This window comes from Sander lucioperca, chromosome 6 (genome assembly GCF_008315115.2).
Source record: "Sander lucioperca isolate FBNREF2018 chromosome 6, SLUC_FBN_1.2, whole genome shotgun sequence".
Lineage (NCBI taxonomy): Eukaryota > Metazoa > Chordata > Actinopteri > Perciformes > Percidae > Sander > Sander lucioperca.
In genome coordinates, this window is record NC_050178.1 from 15148870 (window position 1) to 15161235 (window position 12366).

General features: G+C 43.6%; 1 protein-coding gene across 4 annotated transcripts in view; it reads right to left on the reverse strand.

Annotated features, from left to right (window-relative positions):
* Positions 1-334: 334 nt before the first annotated feature.
* Positions 335-12366, reverse strand: part of mtmr14 (myotubularin related protein 14) — a 50023-nt gene continuing 37991 nt past the window's right edge. The window contains exons 17-20 of one of the 4 annotated variants that reach the window (XR_004897528.1): positions 8557-8733; positions 6942-7148; positions 3512-3865; positions 335-3449 (exon numbers count right to left, since the gene is read on the reverse strand). Coding sequence is in view for 2 of the 4 variants with exons in the window: in XM_031313030.2 (XP_031168890.1) it covers positions 3685-3865; positions 6942-7148; positions 8557-8733 (565 nt within the window). In the remaining 2 variants the exon portion in view is untranslated. Of the gene's footprint in view, positions 3866-6941; positions 7149-8556; positions 8734-12366 lie in introns of all 4 variants that reach the window. The other 3 variants (XR_004897529.1, XM_031313030.2, XM_036001817.1) reach the window with 3 other exon arrangements.

Sequence of the window (12366 nt, forward strand, 5' to 3'; positions counted from 1 at the left end):
TGAAAATTCACCTCAAAACGCATCGAAAATGCAAACATGAGATTTTTGTGGAACTTTAATGGGGAATAAAGACTAACAAAACATAACAACATTGAACACTACACAAACAGTAATTTATTTTTTTCATTTAGGCGATTAATTTTTCATAGTGACACAGGAGGTGCCGGATCCAATAAAAAAGGTTCCGGATCCAACGTTGGAGGTGCCCGAACATGTTCCAGTGTGTTCCGGCTCAAATTAAGCCCTGCATATATCTCACCATGGATGATGACCAATACAAGCTACTGACATTATCATTCACATTCACTCGAACAAGAAATAAATAAGGAAGTCACAAGAGGTTTGTCTTTTGTTTATTCCCTGCTCAGTTCATCTTTCATTGTGGCCTGTCGCCTCCCAACAATTAAGAGCAATTTATAACAAAAAACAAAAGTAGAATTACTTAAAAATGCATCAACTGTACAAAGAAATCTTTACACAGAGAACATTGGGACGAGTGCATTGCAGCATTTTTATCAGATTCTGAAATAAAAATGAGTTTGTAAAACATTGTATGCTTGTATGGAGATAAACTTGGAGGATGTCATACAAAACCAGTGAGTGAAAACGTGACACGTATCTGAAGTAAACCAGGATGAGAAATTCTTACAATGACTCTTTCCGGCAATTTGAAAATGTTATTGCAATGGTCCTGTGATTGACTGCTTAACAGCTACAGGCAGACAGAATAGATGAAATGATGCCAAAATAAAAACAAATGATATGAAACCTTGACTGAATTAGAACTCCTTTTCAGGAAAGATATCTTAAAAAGAAAGCTTGAAAGCGGAGAGGGAGATGAGGCCATGCGTTGGATAGATTATGTCACTGAGGGTACAACATGGAAGCACTCTGACAACCCATGCAGAGAACTGATACATGAACCACATGCTCACAAACTCCTTAATGCATCAAGAACAAAAGGATGACACCTCCTGTGCTTTAAAAACAGCTTAGCAAATGTGTTTCTGTGGTACAAACAAAGCAGAATTTGGCTTATATTTGGCAAGCAGAATACTAAATTCTGCAGTTGAACATTTTATGAAATGTGCTTATTCAAATTCTTTCTAAGAGTAAGATGTGAAATTCAAGTCCTCTTTTATGTCTGTGCTTTAAGTACAGAGCCAGCATGGCAGTTAAGCTTTTGAGGTGCTGGTATGCACATTTAAACAGACTCTAAACTTAAAACAGAGCTATCGGTTTCCTTCCCGGTCTTTATGCTAATCTGTCAATCACTATCAGAAAGAAAGTGAATAAATGCATTTCCCAAAATTCCTACTAAAATTATTCCTTAAACCAATAAAATCCTCTTCTCCTACAGTCTTTTTCAAAAGCAGAAATGAAAATCTTGCTCATCATCACATCCACCATATCAGGGGTGTCTATAAGACTCGACTGCTTCATGATACAGTACAACAAACATACTTAGAATCTTACTACCAGGTGAGTAATAAAGGGGAAGCCCCGAAGCTATCACTGCTAATGCGCTACAGTCAAACCTTTCATCAACAACCAGCTGCACACCCCCCAAGCTCTTACAATCATTTAAGAAACAGAAATACACCTGAAACTGGACCAGAAAAAGATCTCACCCAGCGTTACTGAAGATAAAAAAGGCACAACAAAACATCCTGAGGTACAGCAGCCGTCCAAACCGTTTGGCAACAGAAAAGAACAAGAAAATTACTTCAAAGTGTGAATCTAACCAAAAGTAGCTCAGGTAGAAATATTTGTCCAAGTGTGACCTGAAAGAAGACACACACGTTTTTGACCAAGCTTGGTGTGATCCTAGCTGGGCAGAAAACTCAGCACTTGCAGGAGTCCCGTGGACCTTGCTTCACTGGACTCCTGAAACACTGAAAAGGCCTCCGGTTGACAGATCGGCTACCACCAGGCTCAGTGGCTTGTGCTACCATGTCAGTGCTACTGAAGAAGAACTGACTGGATATGGACTCAGGTGGAGGATATGAAGACAGACTGGCGAGGTGAAACGACAGCTAGGATTGCTTCATTTCCTGGGTTACGATCTTCAAACACTGCTATGTGAGGGCCATTCAGGAACTGATCCTGTCCATGTTAAATCATCAAAACTTATTTGATGAAAATGAAGAAAATATCACAGAACTTGAAAGTTATCTAGTTAAAGGATAGGCTGCCTATTTTTCTCGCAGGTGGCTGTAATTGGCCCTTCTGTCCATACTAGGCATGGGCCGGTTACTGGTTTCAAGGCACACTGCGATTTGAAAAAGTCAAGGTTTTAAAACCACTAACATTTTCTGTCATACCGTTCCTAAGGTATGAGCTGTTTTTCATGAGTGGTCAAGGAGATAAACTGCAGTTTAGTAATCCCTCTCCCTGCCAGTGTGCAGTGTGTTTAAAAATAAAATACATTGTGTTCAATGAGGGAAAAAGTTTTTTTTTTTTTTACCCAGACATTTAAAAAAAAAAAAACGAAAAAAAAAAAACATTTTAAAGCTGTAATTGCAATACCGCGATATTGTGAAACCGTGATATTTTTGCTGAAGGTTATCATACCGTCGGACTCATATACAGGCCCATGCCTAGTCCATACTGGCTTTTCTCCCAGCCTTCAGGTTTGACCATTCTTAACATCTATGAACACTTTTGCCTTTAGATGTTTCCAGATGACACACTAAAGATTAAAGGTTTCAGTATGCTTCAAACAAAGTGCTTGTTGGATCATGGAACAGCGTAGGAACCTGCACTGCATCCAGCAGTTTCTGAAACTTGCCGAAACCTTAAATCTGGCCCCTTCACACAGAATGTTGACCAGGTGGTTTAAGGGGAGAAAGGAGGCAGGATTTTTACAACACCATGAATGCCTTCAACAGTTCAGGAGTGGCCTTTCCAAACCGCTACAAACATTTGGGCCTTTTGATGTGGTCAGACGATATGTTGTATGGATTAGCACAGTGAACCCTTAACCTTAAGGGGTCTTGCCAAAACTGAGAATTCCTATTTGAGTCACAGCATATGATGTAATACAGGACAAAGCACTGGCCCTTACTCAAACTGCTGAAGTCTCATATTAGCTATCAAAGCTGTAAACCAAAAAAAGCTTGGTTGTAGTGCTGGATTTATCTAATCTTTCAAATCCAGTCCAACAAGACAAAATCCCTCTGTTTGGATCAGTAATGGGTAGCAGCACAACACAAGAGAACTAAGAACACATTGCTGCCTGCACACGGGACGATCCCTGCAAGGGCCCTGAAGGGAGTTTGGAAAATTAGGAACAGGTGAGGAAGAACAGAGGAAGAAAGAAGTGTTTATACAGCCTGTTACAGGGACAGACCCCATATTCAGCCATTTACATTTCAGCAATTAGAAAGCCTTCTTTATATCCCTTTTTGATACTGTGGCTGAAACCATTTCCGTCCCTGAATATGACTGATGAACTCAACATGGAAGATTAAAAGTCCAAGGAAAAGTTGGAGCAGCAGAGATTTTTTTTTTTCTAAGCATGTAAGGTTTGAAAACAAAACCAAAGGTAAAAATCAATGCTTCACAATTGAACAGAGAGGTTTGGCACTTTATTGTCCTCCAGTCCAGGCATGTTGCATCGACTGTGGATGGATAGATGGATGGATGGAAGCAGAAGGACGGTCTGAAGTCACACTGAGAGGGTCAGACGATGGCGCTGGTGCCCCGGAGGCCAACCCCACGGGCAAACTGCTCCAGCAGACCGGTGATGGCGCCAGAGGGGCTGGGCGCTGACGACTTGAGGCCAACAGTGGAGCTGTAGGCGGCCAGGAAGACTTCCCGCACCGCCTCCAGACGGGCCTGGCGCTCAGAGGGGAGGGGACACCTGAACAGGAGAGAGAGCAAATAAGATGAGACACAAAGAAACAAGAGAGATATCCTACATTAAGTGCTGTAAAAATAATAACAAACAAGAAATCCGAAGAGAAGAAAACCGGAATGACGCAGGCAGAGGTAGTTTGGATCAGCCCAACAGTAACCATCACAGAGCGCACACACTCATCATCATCTCTCGGCTTCTCTCCCTTCTTCCCAGTTCCTCTCGTTCCCTCCCAATAAAGATGGATAGATGTTATTTGCTTTTCCCGACTGCAAGTGATGCTGGCGGGACACATTCAGTGCGGCCATCAGATCAAGCAGAAATTAACTCTACAGAACCATATCCATGTTTCACATACACAAACGCTTCGGTTACATTTGGTCTTTGGAGAATATTGACCAGGATAGAGTATGTACTGAGCGGAACACTATCGAGTCCGTGCTCTCTGTCAGAGAAGCTTGGTTTCTAAAGGCGTTTTTCGGACTGGGGGAACTTTTACATAGTTCTCTGAACCGCGTTCCAAGAACCCCCCTTTTTTATTGTGTCTGCACAGCAAGAACTACGAATGATTGTTAGTTCTTACAACGCTGCTTTAAAAGGAGAACTCCGTGCAATTTTTACGTTAATCTTGATCGCTATAAATATGTGAGTACTGTCGATAGCCCAAAAAAAACAAAAAAACAAAACAGAATCGGTCCTAGCAAACTGGAGTTGCTGCAGCTAATGCCCATAGCTCCCAGTTAGCTAAAACAGCAGTTTTGGGGGCATATTCTAAAGAGTGCCTTTGTGCCTCTTAGCAGACACAAAATGCAATTAAAGCTGCAAGCAGCGTTGGATGGGCCCTTACGCCTCTGCGCGAGTCGGGGTTACTAGCAGACGACGCTCCTTGCAACCGTATCATTTGCACGGCACTCCGACACTGCAAATCATCAGCAATGAAAAGGGAACTCCCTGCTGAGTTCAATGATACCTCACACAAGACTCTACGTCATACAGTTCATTAGAAAGGGGGCGTGGCCAAAGCAAAGGGGTCGGGGAAAACCTTTACCAATAATAAAGGAAGTCTCTGCTGAGTTCATTGATACCTCACATAAGACTCTACCTTAAACGGGTCACCAGTTATGAAAGGGGGCATGGCTTAAGCATAGGGGGGCAGGCCAAACCATCACCAATGAATAAGGAACTCTCTGCTGAGTTCAATGATACCTCACACAAGGGTCTACATCAAATGGGTCACCAGTTATGAAAGGGGCGTGGCTACAGCATAGGGGGCGGGTCAAACCATCACCAATCAAAAAGAAACTCTCTGCTGAGTTCAATGATATCTCACACAAGACTCTACCTTAAATGGGTCACCAGTTATGAAAGGGGAGTGGCTTAAGCATAGGGGACGGGCCAAACTATCACCAATGAAGAAGGAACTCTCTGCTGAGTTCAATGATACCTCACACAAGACTACCTTAAACGGTTCAAAAGCCATAAAAGGGGGCCTGAGTACATGGGCTTGGTTAAAGTATAGGGGTCGGCTTAGTATCACATGTAGACCACACACAAGTTTCATGTAACTTTGTCATATAAGGCGGATTTCCTGTTGCCAGCGGGGGGCGCTATGACCAAAAGTCAATTTTGGTGTGTAGATGTTTGGGCAGATATGACAATGTACACTAAAGTTACAACAACTTCTTCGTTCATCGATAATTGCTCAAAATGGCCGCCACGCCCACACCGTTTGACGAAAAGTTTTTCTTTTAATAACTTTTCATCTTCAAGGTGTTGAGATGGTACAGACCATATTTGAAGTCCATCAGCTGAAATCTCTAGGAGGAGTTCGTTAAAGTACGACGTGGAAATGGCCAAAATCACACTAATTTCGAACTTTCAATTAAAAATGGCGGACTTCCTGTTGGGTTTAGGGTATGGCTTCAATTACGTTTTTTGTACGACTTGACATGCTTCATATGTATACCAAGTTTCGTTAGTCTACGTTAAACGTACTGCAGGGGCTCAATTTTTTTTACTTTGTAGGGGGTGCTAGCGAGCCATTTTTGTGCGCCTATTCCCAAAACCCTTAAAATACGTAAATTTTCACCAGACTTGATTCGACTGCCAATTTTGGTGAGTGTTTGAGTATGTTAAGCCCCTTAAAAAGGCAATTCATTTGCCGGGAAAATAATAATTCCTTCAGTTTAAATAGGGCCTTCGCCGCTGTCGTGCTCGGGCCCTAATAATAATAATAATAATTCCTTCAGTTTCAATAGGGCCTTCTCCGCTGTCAGCACTCGGGCCCTAATTATAATGTCTGTGCAACATGAACAGGGCTCTTACTTGACAACAAGATGCGTTTTCAACTCAGACATCCTGCCGCTAGCTCGCCCTGCTAGCTGCTAGCTGCTAGCTGCCGTCCGGGAGTGTGTTCAGCCAGGCTTCTGTGATAATCATCACGTAGCAGTTCTGTGTGTATTTGTAGCTCATCTATTGTGTGTGACATCAATCTGGCGTTGGTGAGTAGGAGTCTTGGCAGTGGCGATTTGTGTGTTAGTTTCCTAACTACAAATACACACGGAACTGCTATGTGATGATTATCACAGAAGCCTGGCTGGTTTTTGGCTCCGTGTTGGCTCCGTGTTTGGGGTAGGTAGTACTCTCCCAACACAAGAGGAACCTTGTGCAGTGATTGGTCCATACATAAGTGTACCTCGATGATTGACCAATCACATGAGCCAATGCACCACCGGCAACAGTCATTTGTAACCACTAGCCAACCATAAATATAAGAGATGGGGCATTCGGTCTTGGCAGGGGTCTGCGCTCTCCCATTGCCCTTCTTTTTCCTTCTTTTTTAAAGATTATTTTTCATTTTCGGCCTTTATTTTTGACAGGACAGCTGAAGAAATGAAAGGGTAGAGAGAGGGGGGAATGACATGCAGCAAAGGGCCGCAGGTCAGAGTCGAACCCGGGCCCGCTGCGTCGAGGAGTAAACCTCTATATATGGGCGCCCGCTCTACCAAGTGAGCTATCCGGGCGCCCTGCCCTTCTTTTTCAATGAAAAAGCTGACAGGAGGACTGTGTAAGTGTTACTTACATCCGTCCACTGAGTCCTTCATCCTGAAAACTGAAGGGCAGAGGGCAGTCGTAGGCAGCAGCCACAGCAGACGAGCTGGAGAAGGCCGAGGCCAGAGGGGGAGGGAAGTGAGCGTGGTCATGGATGCTGCCACAACCCGAAACTATCTGCCAACTGCCGTACTCTGTAGAGAGGGAGGAACCTGACCGGGTGTAGTCTGCTGCTAACCTGAGAGAGACAGGGAGGAGACAAGACTCAATCTAACTACTTAATAGGTAAGCTAGTTAGCAAGCAGCCAGGTATTCACAGGTCTTCCTCACTGTGAAATGAAATACAATCAGCAGGTAATAAGAGCTGTCGCTCTGCTTTTGGAAAAGATAGGCATACATTTGTGGTTGCTGGTGTCATGCCTCCCAGGGGTCACACTCATATTTAGCTGGCTTTAAATGATCACTAAGACATGTGCTTCTATACCATCCTGATACCACCACTCTGTTTCCATCAGCCTCCAGCACATCCTCTCCTCCGCCAAGTTAGAAAACAATACAAAACCAGCTGTGACTTTTAGGTTGTTTCCTTTTCAAATCTATTTTCATAGCTGTCAATACAACCATTTAAATTGGTTGCAGGAGAAAACTCTTCTTTAACCACTAACTGAAGTCAGCACTGAAGGCAAGGTGAGATGGTCCAGAGAATACATCCGCTGCTCTGAGCCGCCTCGACCTGGTAGTCACTTTATCATGGTGCAGAGTCATGCTAAAATGTAAAAAATGTTTTGACAGCAAAGACGGAAAAAATATAGTATGAGATTTTCTAATACTATACTTTGTATTTGCAGACAACAGGATTCAGGTGGAGCTATGTTGAGTTGCCCAGGTGTAGGTTTCCTGTCAGCCAACAGCTGTACACTCCACACAGTTCTGATCTCTGATCTAAAGTGAAAACACCCGGATGGATAAGTTTGGACTACACAGTGAACAGTAGTTTTTTTTTTTTAAGATTATTTTTTGGGCATTTTTAGGCCTTTATTGACAGGACAACTGAAGAAATGAAAGGGGAGAGAGAGGGGGGAATGACATGCAGCAAAGGGCTGCAGGTCGGAGTCGAACCTTGGTCCGCTGCATCAAGGAGTGAACCTCTATACACCAACTGAGCTATCCCGGTGCCCTGAACAGTAGGTTTTAATAGCGATGGAATCTTTTCATCTTATTTCAGTCATTGCTGGGATATTGTATATCTATCTATAAATTGGGATCTCTCTGTGTGTCCCCACACATGCGCAGTGCAGCAGCGGGAGCGGGGAGAAGCTACATTGCTACAGGCTCATTGATTGTGGTTCACCGGCTACCGGTGTCATTCCAAAAACTGATTGCTGTCTACCCTACATGCACATGATGAAATAGGGAACGAGTTTTGTTGCCAGCGGCGCACGGAGCAGTGATCGCTTCGGCGTCTCTGTGATGTGTCAAGCCAGGTAGGTAATCACATACAGGAAGGCCACAGCGCAGCCGGATACTTTACAAAATAAATCTACTCTTCACGCTCCAGGTCAACACTTACTCAAGCAAAGGGTCTGTATAACGAAAGATGGCATGCACAACTGGACTCACTGATGGAGTTCCATCGACTCACTCACCTTCTTCCAGGGACAGCCAACGGGCTGCTGCCAATGCGTGTAGCGCCGTGTTCTGATTGGTTGGAGGAGGAGGAGCTGGAAGACCTGGCCTCAGTGAGTGGATGGGAGAGGTGCTCGTCCAGAGGGTGGGTTTTATTCCAAACAACCATCTGAGGAGAGGAGGCGGGGCCTTTTCTCCTGAGGACACAAACAGAGCAGGGCCGTGTGCAGCACCAGCAGCTTGGGATTAGAAAAATACCTTGGTACCAACTCAAGTTTATTTTGATTGACATGAAGCATCCTCATAAATTAACAGTTCCTTCTGAAATATTTGACAGTAGTCTTTTGTGTCATTTTTATTACATTGATCCAAATCCCTCAGACTCTGGAGCTAAGGTAAATGAGAGCGGTAGGTGGGCACAGAGGGGGTTCGGACACAGACCTCCTCGTGGTTCTATGCTTCTGCCGGTCCGTTGCATTCACATCCATGTCTGTCCGGACTCGTATAATATATGCATTGAAGACTTTGAAGCAATTTAATAAAAAGGTATTAAGTGTGTGTTTTGGTTTCAAAACAATCACCACAGTTTCAAGATTAGGGTCACCAATTCAGTATCCGACCAGATGTCTCCCCTTCTGTTCTGGAGTTATGGCGTTGAATAACGGGCTTTTGCAGAACATTATGGAGTCACAGTGAAGTTGACTCCTGGGATATAAAATGTCATCACGTCATCCTATTAACATGTGATGGAACTGTCATAATCAGTGGATTATTCTTTGACCTCAAAATCTCATCAGTTGATCCTTGAGTCCAAGTGGTCTGCGGGCACGCTGTCGCCGGCGCTGAGTAGGACTGTTGGAACGAATTCCGAAAGTCGAATATAATTCGAATAGTTAAAAAAAAATCAATACTATTCAAATGTGATTTTTTTTATAAATAGGTTGGTTAACGTGAGCTAATCTCCCTCTTCGCATGTCACGTCTGATGAACAATAAGTTACGGGAGTGAGAAACACAAGGCGTTGTGAGCTAACGTTACGTTACGCTAGTAACGCTAGAACGGGGGGGAGGGGGGGGGGGGGGGGTAATGACAGGCTGCGGCCGGAAATCAAAAGAAGAATGGGAAATAGTTTTAACTAGGGCCGGGACTTTAACGCGTTAATTAAGATTAATTAATTACGGGACTTTAACGCGTTAATTAAGATTAATTACGCAAAAAATAAATAACAATTTTAACCACACTTATTTTTGCACCGCGGAACGTTTTTCAATGAATGAGTTTCGACGGACCGATTATACTGGAGCACCAACTAGCGTTCTTGACTTCCGACAACAACAAACCACAGTGAACATGAACGAAGAAGCTGACGAGACCGCTTTGCTTGGCCCCGTGGATGGGAAATTTTGTTTTAAAAAACGAAAGGATGGAAGTGTCGACAAGAGCATGGTTGTGTGCAAGCTATGCAACAAGGAATTTGCGTATCACCGCAGCACATCGAGCCTCAAATATCACCTCAACGCAAAACACATAGGAGTTAGCGTGGACGTTAGCCCGACTCCGAGTAAAGTTACAAGGACCCACACCCAACCCACACTCCACCAGATGACTGGTTTCAGGACCAGGGTAACTAATATTTATATGCAATTAAAATGCGATTAATTTCGATTAATTAATTACAAAGCCTCTAATTAGATTAATTTTTTTAATCGAGTCCCAGCCCTAGTTTTAACATGACTTTAAAATCGACATCCACAGAGCCAAAATGCTTATGTTATCAATAGTTAGCTCGTTCTGGTTTCCTAGCTGTCATTGTGCTAACCGAGCACCGTTAGCCTTTACAACAGAGCCGCTTCAATACACTTGTTAGATAATGTTTCATTACAGAGTTCTCTGATGAATTGTGTTTGTAAACAGACAGCAGCGTGACAGAAATGCAATGCACCATGACGTAGATCCCCTTCAAGGCCAGGCTGATGTTGGAAGTCCCTCTAGTGGACAGAACGTGTAACAACAACCACTGGCTTATAGTGGCATTGAAGATGCATAAGCCTGAGTAGTGTAGTACATATTAATAACAGGCTGCATATGAGCATTAAATATTTGAATATTATTCGAATATTTAAAAAAATAACAATAAAAAATAGAACTGCAAGCAGTTATGACGGGGCCCAAGCCACCCACGGCAGTCGCCCCCAACGCCCGGGGGAGCGCGTGAAAGCGGAGCGCGCGAAAGCGGAGCGCGCGAAAGCGGAGCGCGCGAAAGCGGAACCCGAAGCCGGGCGGCGGGGAGGCAAACGTCGGTAAACATCCAGAGGCGCGAGCCGCGACGTCTGCAGTACGTCGCCGTTGCAAACGTAGCGGTCAACAGTTCACCTCCACGCATATACAGACCACCTTTAAGAATTCTCTACAAACAAACAAACTTCTTAACCCCCCTGACCACAGGAGACAGCAGAGAGAAATGAGAGAGTGACTGAGAGGGTGGAGGGGGGAGGCAGATGTGGTGGTTGAAGGAGCAGGGGAGGTGGTCACGTTGTTGTAAACGGCGTCATAGACGCCGATTTATGTTTTCCTCCGTGGGTGCTTCGTGGGAAATTAAGAATCAATGACACCAACATAACCAATCACGCTATGACAGACTCTCCACTTAGCACCAACTGCAATGTTTAATTGCACGGTATCGGCTCCTATGAATGGTGTTGATTTTGGATTGAAAAAGTGAGAGAAAAGAGTTGCATTTGTCCACTGTGAAGGTTTAGCAACTTTGTCAAGTGGGTTAAGAAGTTTGTTTATTGTAAAAAACCAGGGGAGCACACAAAAGTAAAAACCACAACTTTCGTGGTGATTGCTTTTACTGTGGCAGAGATATTGCATATGTAAATTTCCCATTTAAATGCATTGAGTTATTGGCCAAAACAAATAAACGTTGCTTATAGCACCCCCTAAAGGCCGATCTTCGCCAAATTTGGTACGGAGCATCATACTGGGCCGGTGAACAAGGATCTCAAGGTCTTTGCTGATAACATTTAATTTGGCTGAGATAAGATATGATATGTGTGTGGTAGCTAGCTAGGAAAATTTGTTTGGTCGTCAAATGCGCATACTTTAACGTAGCAAAATTCTTTGGATAACTTTTGGTCAGGTCTATCTGGAGATGCTATCTACAAGATTTCGTGCAGATCGGTCGCACGGTCTAGGACGAGTTCGAAAAAGTTGGTTTTGGGCATTGCGCGATATTGCGGAAAAAGCGGAAATGGGCGTAGCCTATATCACGTAATTCAGCTTGATTCAAGGAACACGTGGATGTAAGAATTTCTAATTTCCGATGTGTATTGTGGGAGTTAAAGACAAAAAACCATTATAGCGCCACCTAGTGGTCCACATGTGTAATTTTTGGTAGGTGTGGTCCATGGCCCATTGTCCATCTACCCTGTAAATTTAAAGTTGTTCACATTAGTGTAAGTGGTAAATGTAGACATGGGTCCCATAGGCCACGCCCACTTTGACCCCTCAGTACCTCACTCTAGAGATGGCCTCAGGAGTGTCCCTAGATGGTACCCATCAAATTTTGAAAAAATCGGATGAGCCGTTCATGAGATATAAACTTTTTATACTTGTAGCGCCCCCTAGTGACCAATTTTCGTAAAACGCGTATCGGAACTCCAGGGGGTCATGTCAAACAAGAATCTAAAGTGTGGCGTTGATAGCATTTATTTTGGCTGAGCTATGGCAAAGTTGGTGTTTTAATAGTTAGCTACACAAATTTGTTCGTGTGTAATATGCGCAATTTTTATCCTAAAAAAAATCTTTTTATTAACTTTTTGTCAGGT